Source organism: Vombatus ursinus, unplaced genomic scaffold, assembly GCF_900497805.2.
Source record: "Vombatus ursinus unplaced genomic scaffold, bare-nosed wombat genome assembly UNPS02014793.1, whole genome shotgun sequence".
In the NCBI taxonomy this organism is placed as follows: domain Eukaryota; kingdom Metazoa; phylum Chordata; class Mammalia; order Diprotodontia; family Vombatidae; genus Vombatus; species Vombatus ursinus.
Genome location: NW_020954571.1, coordinates 3,392,217 through 3,407,290, shown reverse-complemented (window position 1 = coordinate 3,407,290; position 15,074 = coordinate 3,392,217). Strand labels below are relative to the sequence as shown.

Below are 15,074 nucleotides of genomic sequence, written 5' to 3'. Positions count from 1 at the left end.
GGCTTCCCCAACAAATTCAGAAACCATTTTTAAAATACTTACTATGTACAGAGAACTTGCTTAGGTGCTAGGGGAAATGGAAGGTCTAGATAAGACATAGCCAATGTCTTCAGGTAGCTTGCTTTACATAACTATAATATAGCTTTTATTTGATACTGATGAGGACTTGGATATTGATCTAGAAAGTGCCTTTTGGACTTAGATACCCATGAAGAAAAGACTAGAAAATACCATGACTTGAATGAGATCTTGTCAAAGTACTGTAAGAGATTGGTGGCTTTTTATTTCACCAAGGTCAGTTTAAGGAGTAAGATAAAAGTCATGGAGCCAAAAGGTTATTTTGTCCATCTGGCAATCCTTTCTATAAATGGCTATGTGTAATACCTCTATTGCCTACCTGCTGATCCACTCTAAAATCAAAGATCCCATACTTAAAAAAGGAACAAAAGTGAAAAGTCCTATTTCCTAACAAAGTCTTTAAGTGGAAATTTGATGGTCCAGCACAATTAACTATATCTAAACTCACTCTGGCACTGGGTTTTAGAGAATACACAATCAAAGCTTATTATATTCATCAGAAACTAACAAGGAATACCTAGAAGTTATTTGTTACTTTAAAAGAAACCTAAGATGTGATTCTCCCTTCCAGGGTGATCCAGGCCCTGCTGGCATCCCTGGGAAAGACGGTCCTCCGGGGTTGAGAGGATTCCCTGGTGATAGAGGTCTCCCTGGCCCAGTGGTAAGTTTAAGAACTGCAGTGACAGAATGGTATATTTAACCAGGAGTTATTAACATTTTTGCATGTCCTATACCCCTTTATCAGTCTGCTGAAACCTGAATAATACTTTTTCAATGCATAAAAGAAAATACATGTGATTACAAGAAAACCAATTATATTGAAATACAGTTACCAAAATACATTTTTTAAAGGTTCACAGATGCCAGGTTAAGAACTCATTTTAGATAATGCAGACAGAAAGTATCAAGGGGTTATCTAAGGTTCCCTTTGACTGAAATTTTCTTTCCTTGAAGGGAGCCCTTGGATTGAAAGGCAATGAAGGTCCTCCTGGTCCCCCAGGTCCAGCGGTGAGTAGTATTTTTTTATTTCTTCTTCTTTTTTTCCCCCGATATATGTTATTTATTTCATTAAGCATTTCTCACTTACATGTAAACATTTTGAAACTTTGTTTTAAAATTTTTTTGAGTCCCAAATTCTTTTTTTCTTTTATCTTTTTAGTATACAAATCTAGTAGTGGTTTTGCTGGGTCAATGGGTATGCACAGTTTTTATAGCCCTGTGGATATAGATGCAAATTGCTCTCCAGAATGATTGGATGGGTTCACAAGTCCACCAACAGTGCCTTAGTATCCTCATTTTTCCACATCCCCCCCAACATTTGCCATTTTCTTTTTCTGACACATTAGCTAATATAATAGGTGTGAAGTGATACCTCAGCATTATTTTAATTTGAATTTCTTTAATCAATAGTAATTTAGTGCATTTTTTCATATGACTATAAATAGTTTTGATTTCTTCATCTGAAAACTGTCTTCATATCCTTTGACCATTTATCATTTGGGGAATGACTCATATTCTTATAAATTTGACTCAGTTCCCTGTATATTTGAGAAATGAGACTTTTATCATAGAAACTTGCTGTAATTTCCCCTCAGCCCCAGTTTGCTGTTTTCCTTCTAATATTGGCTGCATTGGTTTTGTTTTTGTGCAAAACCTTTTAAATTTAATGTAATCAAAATTTTCCATTTTACATCTTTTAATGCTCTCTGTCTTTTGTTTGGTCATAAATTCTTCCCTCATCCATAGATCTGAGAGGTAAAATTTTCCATGCTTCCCTAATTTGCTTATGATATTCCCTTTTATGTGTAAATCATGTACCCATTTTGACCTTATCTTGGTATAAAGTTTGAGATACTGGTCTATACCAAATTTATGTCAAACCACTTTCTAGTTTTCCCAGCCATTTTTGTCAAGTAGTGAGTTCCCGCCCCAAAAGCTTGGATATTTGGGTTTATCAATTACTTTATCAATGATTTATCAATTTATCAATCATTTACTACTGTGCCTTGTATACCTTTAATCTGTTCCACTAATCCACCATTCCATTTCTTAGCCAATATCAGATTGTTTTGATGATTACCACTTTGTAATATAGTTTGAAATCTAGTACTGCTAGGCCATCTTCCTTCACATTTTTTTCATTGATTCCCTTGATACTCTTAACCTTTTATTATTCCATATGGATTTTGTCATTATTTTTCTAGTTCTATAAAATAATTTTTGGTAGTTTGATTGGTACGGAGTAGTGCTTTTTTCTTTTATTCTACTTTATCTTCCCCATCCTTCCCCCTACAAAACAAAACAAAGCTCTTGCTAATGCACACCTGAGATTTCTAGCACCCTTGGGTGCTGTAATTTACTGTATATCATCATAAGGGTATGTTAGGTTCATATTTTGAGAGGCATATTGACACACACAAAGGTGATCTTGGTGAGAAATCTGGCGCCCATATTATAGGAATTAATGAACCAACTAGGAATGTTTTTCTTGGAGGAGAGGGAATGATGAAGGGGATGGGCATTTAGTAAGCATCTACTACGTGCCAGCCACTGTGCTAACTACTTTACAAATGGAATAGTGGGAAGAGGGCTGGATTAAGTGTCAGAGGACCTGGATCCAAAACTTACCTCTGCTGTTTGCTACCTGGGTGACCTTGCGTGAGTTACTTAATGTTTTTAGGCCTCAGTTTGCTCATCTATTAAATGAGGGGCTTGGACTAAAGGACCTCCAAGGTCCTTTCAACCTCTAAAGCTGTAATGGCTACCTCCACATATTTAAGGCACAGGGTAGCGGGGGGAATCATTTGAGAAAGCAAACAGATTTGTTCTGTATGTCTCCAGAGGGTAGAATGAGCACCAAAGGACTGAGATTATAAGACAGCAGATTTTGGCTCCATGGGAAGGAAAAAACTGTAATAATGAGAGTTGCTTTACAATTATATAGGTTGTTCTATACATAATGGACTCCCTGTCACTAGAAGTATTCAGGGAAAGGCTTTCGGATTCTTAAGTGATTCTTGTTTTAGGGGAGAGATTATGCAAACAACCTCTAAAGCTCAATGTCCCTATATATAAAACAAAAAATCTTACATTCTACTTCTGATACTGTTTTCTTGGTGACAAAAACAGTGACAAAGACAGAAACGTGTATGTATATATGTGTACATACATATGCATTCATATTTTCTCCCAGATTATTAAATTCTTCCTTATGTCTAAATAATCTTATTTATTTAAATCAACTTTTTTATTTTCATTTTTTATTTTTTTATTTATTTATTTAAATCAACTCTTTTGAGTTGATTTAAAAAAATTAAGTGAAGAGGTTGGACTCTGAGATCTCTTTCCACTGTGATCCTCATATCTTCATACAATCTACCACTTCCATTGCAAAGATTCTATTACTCTCACAATATATAGCAGTGGGAATCTGGTGTGAATACTTAAAGTAAGCCCAATTTAAGAGTGTCTTGAATTCCAGACTGTGTAGTTTGTTCCTACAACAGACAAAAAGGGGTCATTATAGATTCAGGAGTAAAGAGAGTGAGCTAAAGAACACAGTATTCCATAAAGTCATGCTTCTGTGATAGAGACCATTTGCAGTGATTCTATTTCATGCTTCATTGTTTATTCTTCATCACAGGGATCTCCAGGTGAAAGGGGCCCAGCTGGTGCTGCTGGACCAATTGGCCTTCCTGGCAGACCTGGACCCCAAGGACCACCTGGGCCTGCTGGTGAGAAAGGTGCCCCTGTAAGTATTGCTTTGATGAACAGCCTAAGCTAAACGTCATTTTTTCCCCCTGAAATTATGAAGACAGTTTTTGCCTCCTTGTCCTTCTTTCCTTTTTCAACAAGTTACATTATGCATGGATGCCTTCACTGATTAGTCTTTAGAGGAGTTGGGGGAAGGAAGCAGGGTTGTTCCTAAAGGTTGAGAACTGCCTGGGAAAAGAATGGGTAACTTTCAAGGCTTCTTGATTCTAGTCCAAAGGGAGGATTCCCTATGTTTGGGGAATTACTTTAGTGTCTTCCTTGTGCCAGAAGGGATGTATAGGGACTAGCAACCATCTGTAATTCAGTATGTTTAGCACCTGGGTTAAGAATGTGACATCAAAAAAACAAAAAGGAAAAAAAAAAGAATATGACATCCAAACATTCCTTCTACAGCTGTGTCAAAGAACATGTGAACAGAAGGAGGGCTAGAAAGGGCTTTAGTCTCTTTAGACTTGGCCCTTGGGGCAAGTCTTAAGATTCTATGATTTATGATTAGTGACATTTCCCTTGGATTGTATTTAGCTGATGGATATCCATATTTGACCTTTTCACCTCAAAAGAAATTGGCATGGGAATTTTTTGCCTATTTATAGTTCTCCAAAGTGGTGTTTACCCCATGCAACTAGTGTGCCAGATCCTATCCCATCTCTGACTGAGGAATATATCCTCTTTGCTTATGAAATTCCTAAGAAGCAGATTTCAGAACTCTGGTTTCTTGGCAATTAGAAGTTTAAATAACTTCTATGAAAACAAGATGCAGAGTCAATGATTTGCACCTGGTCAGGGAATAAACACTTGAAAAGGAGAAGAATTAGTCTGATTTAAGAAATCTCCTTGCCCCTAATGACCTAGGAAAAGGATAATGCCAAATTAGACTACTGTCCTCAGGATAACATCGCCTTTTTTAATTCAAGCAACAGATGGGAAGATGGAAGGACTTGGTCACAAAGCCATTTACCCTGTTCCAGAAATGCTTGATGTATACAGTTCAGTGGTTTTAAGATGGTTCTTGGCTATTAGATATTCCTTTCTTATATAGGTCATTGCCTTGGGAGAGTATTTTCTTGAAACTTTGGAGCTTGAATGTATGTCTATATACTATTCCAAAATTGCAAATCAACAGCTCTTTGCTACGTGCCTAGCTTTGTGGTAGGCCTTGGTAGATGGGTACAGGTAGGATGGAGTTTGCAACAGAAAATATAGAGGAAATCCATCCCTACCGTTGAGAAGCTGAGGGGACCTCAAGATATGCTCTGAAGACCTTTCTATACCTGGTCCCCAGTGAGGTTATCAGTCTGTGTCTAGAGGTTATGATCACATACTTTGAACTGACAATTTCTATTTCTTTTCTCCATGGGAAGCTAACTATTGATTCAGAAAATATGGTCAAAACACATACCTTAAAAAACTCTTCTTCCTTTGCAATAATTGTAGCTTGACTTTTGAGAAAACTCAAGTTTTTCTAGCTTCCTATACTATTAGGAGTAGAAACAACATTGGAACATCATTTATCCATGCCCCTGTAATTGTAAAGAACAACACCTGCCCCAACTCATCCTATCCTATCCAACTTCTGATTCAGGAATATCCTTTCTTTTCTTAGAAAATTCCTAAGAAACAGATTGCATAACTTCTTTGCATCCTCTTCCCTGAGTAACATGTAAGGAAAAAGCTTACTCCCTCAAAGTCTCTTACTGTCACTCACATTTGACTTTAGCTCCTCAGTTTTACAGCCACCTAGGCTGCCCCTGCATGCAAATAGTCATGCAAATATACACTGGTGTAGTCTTTGATTCTGAATCTAGAATGCCAAACTGAGCCTAGGTTCCAGGGGAAATTGGCAAACACCAACATAAGCAATTTCAGATTGAGTTAAAGCATTTTGTTGATTGATTGGTGTTATTAAAAGTGTTATTTTCCCTGAAAATTTTGCTCTTGGTGGTTCATGGGAAAAAAAGAGCAGCCCAGTTCCATTCCTCAGGCAAGAATTTCCCATTGAAACCATTTTTGGAACATCTGTGCCATTGAGAATATGTTCAGTGCTTTATTGGGGAGATAAAAAGGCAATTTAGATGACATCTAATCATTTACAATGGGGCACCCAGGATTTTGATATAACTGAGTTATGTACCGGCAAGCAAAAACACATCATGCATTCAGCACATATAAACCCAAAGCAAATTCAGTTGAAAACTATTTTGTTCATTGTTTCAAGAAAGTAAATATTTAAGCAGGAGCCCAGTAAGAATTGCTTTATCCATTTAAAAGCTTTTCAATTCCCCCAGAATAGCTCAAGAAAGAAGAAAAGGTCAGTGTATCTCTGAGAACTACTGGCTTGATTAGTCAAGTGGGGAAAGGAAGTTATATGTACATTCTATATTCGGTACTGGCATTTATTCCTGACTTAATTAGAGGAGAAATTGATATCAGTAAGAACCAAATGTGAAGAGGAGAAAGTGATTCATGGAGAGGGGAGAGGAGACCATAGAAGAGAAACCAGAAGCATCTGCTCCTGCAGTGCAGCAGAGGAAGAAAGTGAAGATGTTTTCGTGAACCAATGCTACAGTCAGATCTAAAAGCTGTGGCTAAATCTTTCTTTCCATTTTTTCCCTTCGATGCGATGTATTTGCCATTTCAGAGAAACCCCAGAGTGAAAATAAGTAGGACAAGGGAGGTGGTATGATACAGTGGGAAAATCATTGGCCCTGGATTCAGAAGGGCTAGGTTCAAATCCAACCTGTGTGCCCGTGGACAAGGCCTTCCACCTCCCTGGGCCTCGGTTTTCTCATCTATAAAATGGGGAGGTTGGATTAGAAGGCCTCTGAGGTCCCTTCTAGCTCTGTATCTAGGAGCCTGAGAACCTGCCGTCCTTAGGATTAATCAGAGCTTAAATTATAACGATCAGAAAAATGGATTAAAAAATGACCAAAGGGAAGATGTTGGGTTGGACATTGTTATTAGACAGAATTGAAAAAATAAGAAAAGTGGTTTTGAAGTGTCCGCATCTCATATTTGAATTCTTCTGTGAGTAGTATCAGTCTTTGAGTAACGACGTAGATACACCAATGCACACCCAAGCTCTGGGTCCACTTTCCTCCGTCCCCAACTCAGGTACTATCTTCTCTTGTGGAGGGTCAATGTTAGGGACACAGAAACTTGACTTTTGTCTATAATACAGGATTTAATTGAATTCTCTCATCCCTGCTTCAAAGAGCCAGCCTTACTGCATGAGAGACCTCTCGGATTCAGAGCCTGCACAGTTTCAGATCCAAGTACATAGGGATGCTGCTGCCTCAGGCTTCCTTTAATTCTTGCTCTCCCCACACACCTTCCAATCAAGATTCATCCTCCATATTAAACTCCCAACCAGTCAGACACCAGCTCCATCTCACTTAGTCACTCCCACTCCATTCTCAGTGACTCAACCCTAACATCTTCTCAGACACAGGCCACAAGCCCTCAATCCAGACCTCTTTCAGCATTATGCCAGAAAGAAATTCCACTATTGAAGAACCACTGACTTGCTCTTTTTTTCTCATCGATGCACTTCAAATCTTAAATTGCCTTTCCAAATGCTTAGGGTTAGTTCAAAGAAGCCTCTGTATCACCACCATCAAAGGACCATCCTGACATTAAATAAAGTGGAAGAATAATTGGCAGCTGTGGGCAATTGCTAACTTTTCTACATACATTTTTCCCCTTTGTAAGTACTCTATGACTCTGAGAAGATAACTTTTTTTTTGTTCCATTATGTCCAAGCTTTCCTTTTTTGGGTCCTACGTATAAAATGAAAGAATTCACTAGTTTCTAATCACTGGTTTTATATCATCCATAGGGTGAGAAAGGTCCTCAAGGGCCAGCTGGCCGAGATGGAATTCAAGGTCCCGTAGGGCTCCCTGGCCCAGCAGGTCCTGTGGGGCCCCCTGGAGAAGATGGAGATAAGGTGAGAAAAAGCTGTGGAATATGGCAGTTCCTTTCCTAGAATGACATGCAGTAAAAATTCCCTAATTCCATCCTAGGAGAAGCTCCAATCTGAACAAGTACCTAGTCTGAATTACAGGATACTTCTTAAGAAATTACTTTCAAGGCCAAGTAATAATGGAACCCAAATAGCAGAACATAATAATAACTCATGTATATAGTGCTTTAGGACTTATAAAGGACTTTCCTAGTAGTAGTCCTGTAAGGTAGATAGTATGGCTACTATTATTACCCTAATTTTGCAGATGAGGAAGCTGAGGCCCAGATTGCTGCCCAAGGTGAAAGGGCTAGTGAGTAGCAGGGGTGAGATTTAAATCCAGTTTTCTTTCCATGGTATCTTGCTGCCCCAGCTCCTTAGTGTATCAGTTTTATGACCAGATGAGAATACTATGTAATTGCCATTTTATCCCTTAATTTTCCAGTCTCTTTACTAGAAAACCACATTTACCATTTCCCCTGGATAATTGCTTCTCTTACAAAAGCACCTAACATTAATTAGTTGGAAGAAAGAGTGTGGAGTCCTGGGTTCTGGTTGCAGTTTTGACCTTGTAACTCATTGTGACCTTAGATCATATCACATCTTCAGGTGTCATTTTCCTCATTTTTAAAGTGAAGGGGGGACGAGGAAAGAAGGTCTCTAAGATTTCCAGCTTCAAAATTCTGTGATTCTATGATTAAATGCTCCCTTTGAGACCCAAAATTTTCTGATCTCAATCAGTAGATTGCTGCAGTAAAACGTACATCCATATAAATGGGAACTTCTAAACTATATAGAAATTCTTAAAAACTCCTTTTTCCTTCAAGTAACTCAAGCACCTCTGCAGCCATCCTGTAGCATGAATCATTGACTGCACTAACCCTTTCTTGTGTAGATAGCACGGTAGAAAAGTTCAGCCTAGTCTTGGCTTGGGATGAATCATCTAGGCCTCTGGAACTGATTGGGTCCAACTTAATGAGGGTTCACTGTGTGTCTGTTTTGAAATGTATAAGTCTGATACTGTTCTATAAGAGGCCTGGAGTTTAATTTTCTGTTGACTGAAGACACTCAATTTTGCTTTCTGTTTATGATCTCACATTCAGTCATGAAACTTCAGGATGCAAAGGGTACTTTACTTCCTGAAGGAAACATCACTAAACACTGAAACAGCAAAAACTAGGATGATATTTCTGTACTTTTGCCCCTAAATGGATCACTACCATATGCACATTAAACTCAATCGTTGCTGATTAAAATTCCAATCTGTTTCCCTTCCCCCCACCCAAATTCTATGATATTTTCAAACATACTGTTATTCCCTGTAGAAGGAGAGAGGAAATTCTCCATTTTCCGTACTTGTACTGACACAAAATAGAAATTTATGTGTCTAAATATTTCTTTGGAAAACTGGCACTGTGTAGTAGGGAGATGATTAGAGTAACAACAACAAGAGTAATAATAACACATTGTGGGATCCCATGGGTAATTAAGCATAATTGGTGGATTGTACTCAGTTAGCCTCCAACTCTGAGAAGTTCTCTCCTTTTTCTCAAAAAAAAAGAAAAAAAAGGAAAAAAAACCAACCCAACAACAAAAATCCTTGATCTGCTTCACTGAGTCATGTGACTGATTCACATTCTTTCCTAATAGGGTGAGATTGGAGAGCCAGGGCAGAAGGGAAGCAAAGGAGACAAAGGTGAACAGGTGAGTTGCAAGCTTATTTTTAAATAAATGTCTTTTGGATGTGTTCAGACCAGTATAAATGTTCCAGCTGCCAATTGTGGGCACAGGTTGCTTTCAGTTATTCAATTCAATAGTTCAGCAAATATTCATTAAGCAATTGCATGGACCAGACATTGAGGATTGAGCAACATTAGTTGCTTAGGATTCAGAGACAAAAATGAAACAATGCCTGCCCTTGAGGAGCTTACATTCCATTGGGGAAACACAATAGATGCAAAGAAAAATAAATACAAAATACGTATGAAATGAACTAAACAAATATAAAATAAAATTGGGATAATCGGGAAAGGCCTTAACAACCTCTCGTTTCCTCTTGTGAACAATGAGGTGTGTCCATAAGACAGTTCACTCTCGTTAGGCATGTCATCAGTATGTGTCTACAAGTCAGAGCATTTCCTTTGATATGTTATCCCACCCGCATTTCCTTATTGACAATTCATTCATTGACTCAATCAGGTGATATTTGTTGAATGCCTACTTTGTACAAGCTCCTGTATTAAGCACCAAGGGAGATTACAAAGAGAGTGTCACAGTTCCCACCACCAGAGAACTTACAATCAAGATATGTATGCACAATATGAAATAGGGCACAAAAATTCCTAATAGATTTACAAACTCAGTGCAATGAGAGCTGAGAGAAGGGGGAGAGAACCATGTGACTAAGATACATTTGAGCTATCAGTTCAAGGGCTTCTGTGTTATCAGAAACTCCTCTGAACATCTCTCTGTCTTGCCTTCTTACAGGGCCCACCAGGTCCTACAGGTCCTCAAGGCCCCATTGGACAGCCTGGCCCCTCGGTGAGTGTTCATCATTATTGCTAATGCTGAGGAACAACTACTCTTCCTGAACAAACCACTTCATCGTTTGGATGGGTTCACACAGTGTGCTCAATTATGTTCCCATAGGGAGGTGATGGAGAGCCAGGTCCACGGGGCCAGCAAGGTCTTTTTGGTCAGAAAGGTGATGAAGGTCCAAGAGGTTTTCCTGGTCCCCCAGGGCCAGTTGGATTGCAGGTAACTTCACAAAGCAGGGAATAGTGCTCAGTGTGACACACATCTTGATGAGTCAGAGGCTTGGTACAAAAACTAAGGATGATATTTCTGTACTTTTGCCCCCAAATTATCCACAAGCATATGCTCATTAAACTCTTGCTTTCAACTTATTTTTTATGTTATTACTCCCTTCTTCTTAATACCTTTGTAAGGGTGAGCCCCTGCCTCCTCACTCCCACCCCCACCCCTGGCAAAAGAAAGCTATATAGTTAAAATAAATAAATAAATGAAAGGATGAGGAGGCCAGACAAGTTCCTATCTCCTTCTGAGTCTCATTGGTAAAGCATCATTATATACTTTGAAGTGCTTCCAATGCTCACAATATCAAGGGTACCCATATTTGATCCTAAAAACAAGAATATGTCCCTTATTTTTTTAAACCCTCCAAACCTTTGAATGATTCCTGTCACTAGAACTCTGTATCTGTAATGACTAATAAGTGTGTTTATAATGTATGATGTAACAGTATCCCCTGTAGTGTTCCTGAGCCATTTCATCTTCCCATAGGGCTTACCAGGACCCCCAGGTGAGAAAGGAGAAACTGGAGATGTTGGTCAGATGGTAAGCACGACTGACCACAATTGCAAGGCTTTCTTCTTGGTTGGCGGCTTTTATCCATTGAGAATTCTGAATGCTCACTCTCTGTTTCCCTAGGGCCCTCCTGGTCCCCCTGGTCCCCGAGGACCATCTGGCCCTCCAGGAGCTGATGGTCCCCAAGGTCCTCCAGGAGGAATAGGAAATCCTGGAGCAGTGGGAGAAAAGGTGATTTTTATTACTTATTCATGATTTATAGTCAATGACTATTAGTCAAAGAGAATCAGGGTATATACATATATGAATAGGTGTCTACATTTAGACATGAAAGTCAGTTGTGTGTATGTGTATTCACGTGAGCACACATGTGACATGTATGCTTATATGCACAAAACTATAAACTAGTTGAATGTATAGGCTGTTATGTGTCATGCCACATGCACAAATGTACAAATTATTATAAATATGGAGTGTGTGTTTGTGTGTGTGTGTGTGTGTGTGTGTACCTTCAGATATATAAACCAGTGGCTGCTTCATACCTGGAAAATACAATTTGGGCTATGGTAGAGGACCCAGAAAAATTTAACTGGGAGCTATTAAATGCCTGTATACACATCAACAGCCTCCTTACAGGAAGATTCAAAGCAATATATTCACCATCAAAACTCTTCCTCAGATTCTCTGAGTCTCAATTTCCTCATTTATAATAAGGGGATGTGATAATAGTGTTTACCTCACTGGCTTGTTGTTAGAATCAAGCAGGTTAATGAATGTAAGTACTTGGCAAGCCATAAATATCAGCTATTATTATTATTCCTATACCTTCCAGCAGCTAAGCATTGGAAAGAATAAGCAGCTCTGTTATAAAACCTAGTCTTAGAATTTCTATTTTTAGTCAAATCGTTATTTACTCAGAGCTCTTTATCTTCTAGACATGATATGATTTCTTCCTTTCTTTTTCCACATTGGTACCCATGAGCTCTCACCACTTTGTAAACATTTAACATTTTTCCTTTGTATAAAAAGAAGGAAATGGATGTGAAACCATCTACATACATTCCATATGCAGTTTGCAGTAGATTTCTTTTTGACTTCAGGCCTTTACATGAAAAGAAATCTTCCATCATTGATTTTTTTTAGTGGTAAAGGAAATTAAAGAGAAACTTAGCATTCCAAGAGCAAAGAGAATGTCAGGATTACTTCTGCCAACAGATGTGCCCTGAAGTGTCAGGCAGTGTGGAGCAGCTGTTAGTGCTGGTACCAAAAGATGATCTCATAAGCATATTCTTCCTCTTCAGCAAAAGAAATACTCAAGGAGAGGCAGATGATATAATGGAGAGGAGAATGCACTTGGAGTTAAGAAGACCTGGGTTCAAATCCTACCTTAAGTCACTTAAGCTCTCTGGCTTTCAATTTCCACATCCATAAAATGGGAGTAATATACCTCTAAGGTCCCTTCCAATTCTAAATCTAAGAGCCTATGCTTCTGGTGTTAAATCCTCTGCACTCTATTTATGCTCAATAGGATAATTGTATTTCCTTTTCTTCTAATAGGGCGAGCCTGGTGAATCTGGAGAACCTGGCCTTCCAGGTGAAGGTGGTCTCCCGGTAAGTGGAAGAGCTTTAAGCATAGATAGAGATGTGCTTTCATCCAGATGGGTGAGGATGGGCATGTATAGAAGTGTAAGCAGAGTGTTTTATAACTAGGTCATATCCCTAAACTTTTCTCTCATTAGAAAATGAGACTTTGGGGTTATCTTCTGAATTGAAGCAGGATGATTTACAATCCTTCACTTACACCTTCATTTGGTGTGGAAGTGACCTAGGACTCTTCAAGGTTTTGCTAATGGAATATACATTCTACCATAAAAGAAGGGCTTGGAGTATGACTCCAGAGATTGACTATGTGTTTGACTTCTAGGGACCAACCTAGCTAAGACCTGAGATGCTCACAGCCAGAATTTTGACCACCAGGTGATAATCTTTCTAGCCACTAAAATTTATAAAACCATTGACTTAGGCACAGAGGAGTTACAATCTCTGTGTGGAAGAGTACTCACAATAAAAAAAAATCATGTATCTCCAAAAATACATGGAGAAAGATTACAAGCAATATCGCTGTTATTGTTGTTGTCATTATCATTCTTCTAGCTAGTTACTAACCATATGTATGGAATGTTCTTATTAATAGTAGCAATTATACATAGTCTCTAGCCTATGGTACCTTATAAGCCTAAAGAAAGATAAATCCTCTACAGGTATTCTTGGAGGACAAGTGGGAGTGGAAGAAGTTTCTTTTATTCTCTCTCACTCTCTCCCCTCCCTCCTATCTCTCTTTCTTTTACTCTCTTTTGCCACATCATAAGAGGATTAGAAGGAAGCTTTCATCTCTTCCACAACTATGTTGGGTACACTGATAGAGGCTAGAAGCTGAAAATCACACTGAATGATGTTAATGACAATACATCCCAACCCTACTACTCATGAACTAGAGCAAGTTAGGATGCCTCTTAGGGCATCAGTTATCTCATCTGTAAAATGAGAACGTCGGGTTGGCCCAAAGAAGAGCTGTAAGAAGTTTTTTCCCTCCTTCTTCACAGAGTTGGGGCCCTTGGATGTGCAACTGAAGTGTCAGGAATTTTTCAATATGCTGGCTAATTTTAATGAAGTGTTTTTCCCCTCTTCTTTGTTATGAGAGGTACAAATTGGGAAATTGAGGTGATATAAAAACAAAAGCTATCAGTAACAATTATTTTAAAAATCAGAGTTGGACTAGATCAGGGATTCTTAATCTGGGATCCACAGATTCCCAAGGCATCCATATAGGTTCTTGGAGGAAAGGAGTTCATGAACATGGATAGGGAAAAAATCTATATAATTGGTTTCCTTTGTACTTTATTTTGTGTATTTAAGAGCATTATTCTAATAAAAGGTACAAAAGCTTCACTAGACTGGCAAAGGAGTCCATGACACAATAAAGTTTAAGGACTCCTGGATAGATGACCTCCCCCAAGGACTCTTCCAGCTCTAAATCCAAGATGATAATCCCTGAGTGAGACTTTGAGGTTTTTGTGGACTGCTAGGTTGGTCAGGCTTCTCTATATTGCTGCTCCTCCTCCTCCTCCTCCTCCTCCTTCTTGTTCGACTATAACTTCTTCTACTTCCTCTTCTCCTCCCCTTTCCTCTTTTTCCTTTTCCTTTTTCTCCTCTTCTAAATATTTGTAATATTATTTGGCTGGATTCCACAACATTATAATCCTCTGTGACCAGCAGCGGCAGAACACATACTCATCTAAAAATGCCAACAGCCATACCCTTGGAGCAGCCCAAGAAAGCAGATAATCTTCTTTAATTTATAACCAACTTTGTGGTCTTAAGCTTTCAAAACAGCTTTGTCAGGCACTCCCTCATAAGTGGTGAGTGTGTTAACTAGAGAATGGGGTGGGCTCCTTCTCAGTTGAAATGTTGAGTAAAACCAGGGCCAAGGAACAATGGTGACCTGTAGCGATCACGTAGAAACCACAAGGATATTTTTGTTGGTTCATAAGAAGTTGCCTTTTTGTCTTTAGGGACCCAAAGGAGAAAGAGGAGAAAAGGGTGAATCGGGTCCATCCGGTGCTGCAGGACCTCCTGGGCCCAAAGGCCCTCCTGGTGATGATGGACCGAAAGGAAGCCCTGTGAGTATCTGCGTGATGCCTAATGAAGGGCCTCATGGGCTCCTGAGAGCCACATCCGAGCAAACAGAAGAAGTGTCATTCTCTAAATGTAATTGTAATTCCCTGAGTGTCAAATCCCTAATTCCACACTGTACTGTAGCAGGTTTTTGACAGTACTGCTGGTCACAAGTACAGTGCCTGAGAGTCAACAGACACTTCATTGATCCACTCTTTACATCACTCCACCAGTGTGTTATCCCTCCATATGACAAAAGAGG

General features: G+C 39.0%; 1 protein-coding gene across 2 annotated transcripts in view; it reads left to right on the top strand.

Annotated features, from left to right (window-relative positions):
* The window catches only part of COL5A1 (collagen type V alpha 1 chain), a 303,659-nt gene that overhangs the window by 251,337 nt on the left and 37,248 nt on the right, over positions 1-15,074 (top strand). For both annotated transcript variants that reach the window (XM_027869258.1, XM_027869257.1), the window contains exons 40-50: positions 650-739; positions 1,033-1,086; positions 3,722-3,829; positions 7,688-7,795; positions 9,461-9,514; positions 10,298-10,351; positions 10,460-10,567; positions 11,114-11,167; positions 11,261-11,368; positions 12,695-12,748; positions 14,710-14,817. In XM_027869258.1, the coding sequence (XP_027725059.1) occupies positions 650-739; positions 1,033-1,086; positions 3,722-3,829; positions 7,688-7,795; positions 9,461-9,514; positions 10,298-10,351; positions 10,460-10,567; positions 11,114-11,167; positions 11,261-11,368; positions 12,695-12,748; positions 14,710-14,817 (900 nt within the window). The remainder of the gene's footprint in view (positions 1-649; positions 740-1,032; positions 1,087-3,721; positions 3,830-7,687; positions 7,796-9,460; positions 9,515-10,297; positions 10,352-10,459; positions 10,568-11,113; positions 11,168-11,260; positions 11,369-12,694; positions 12,749-14,709; positions 14,818-15,074) is intronic.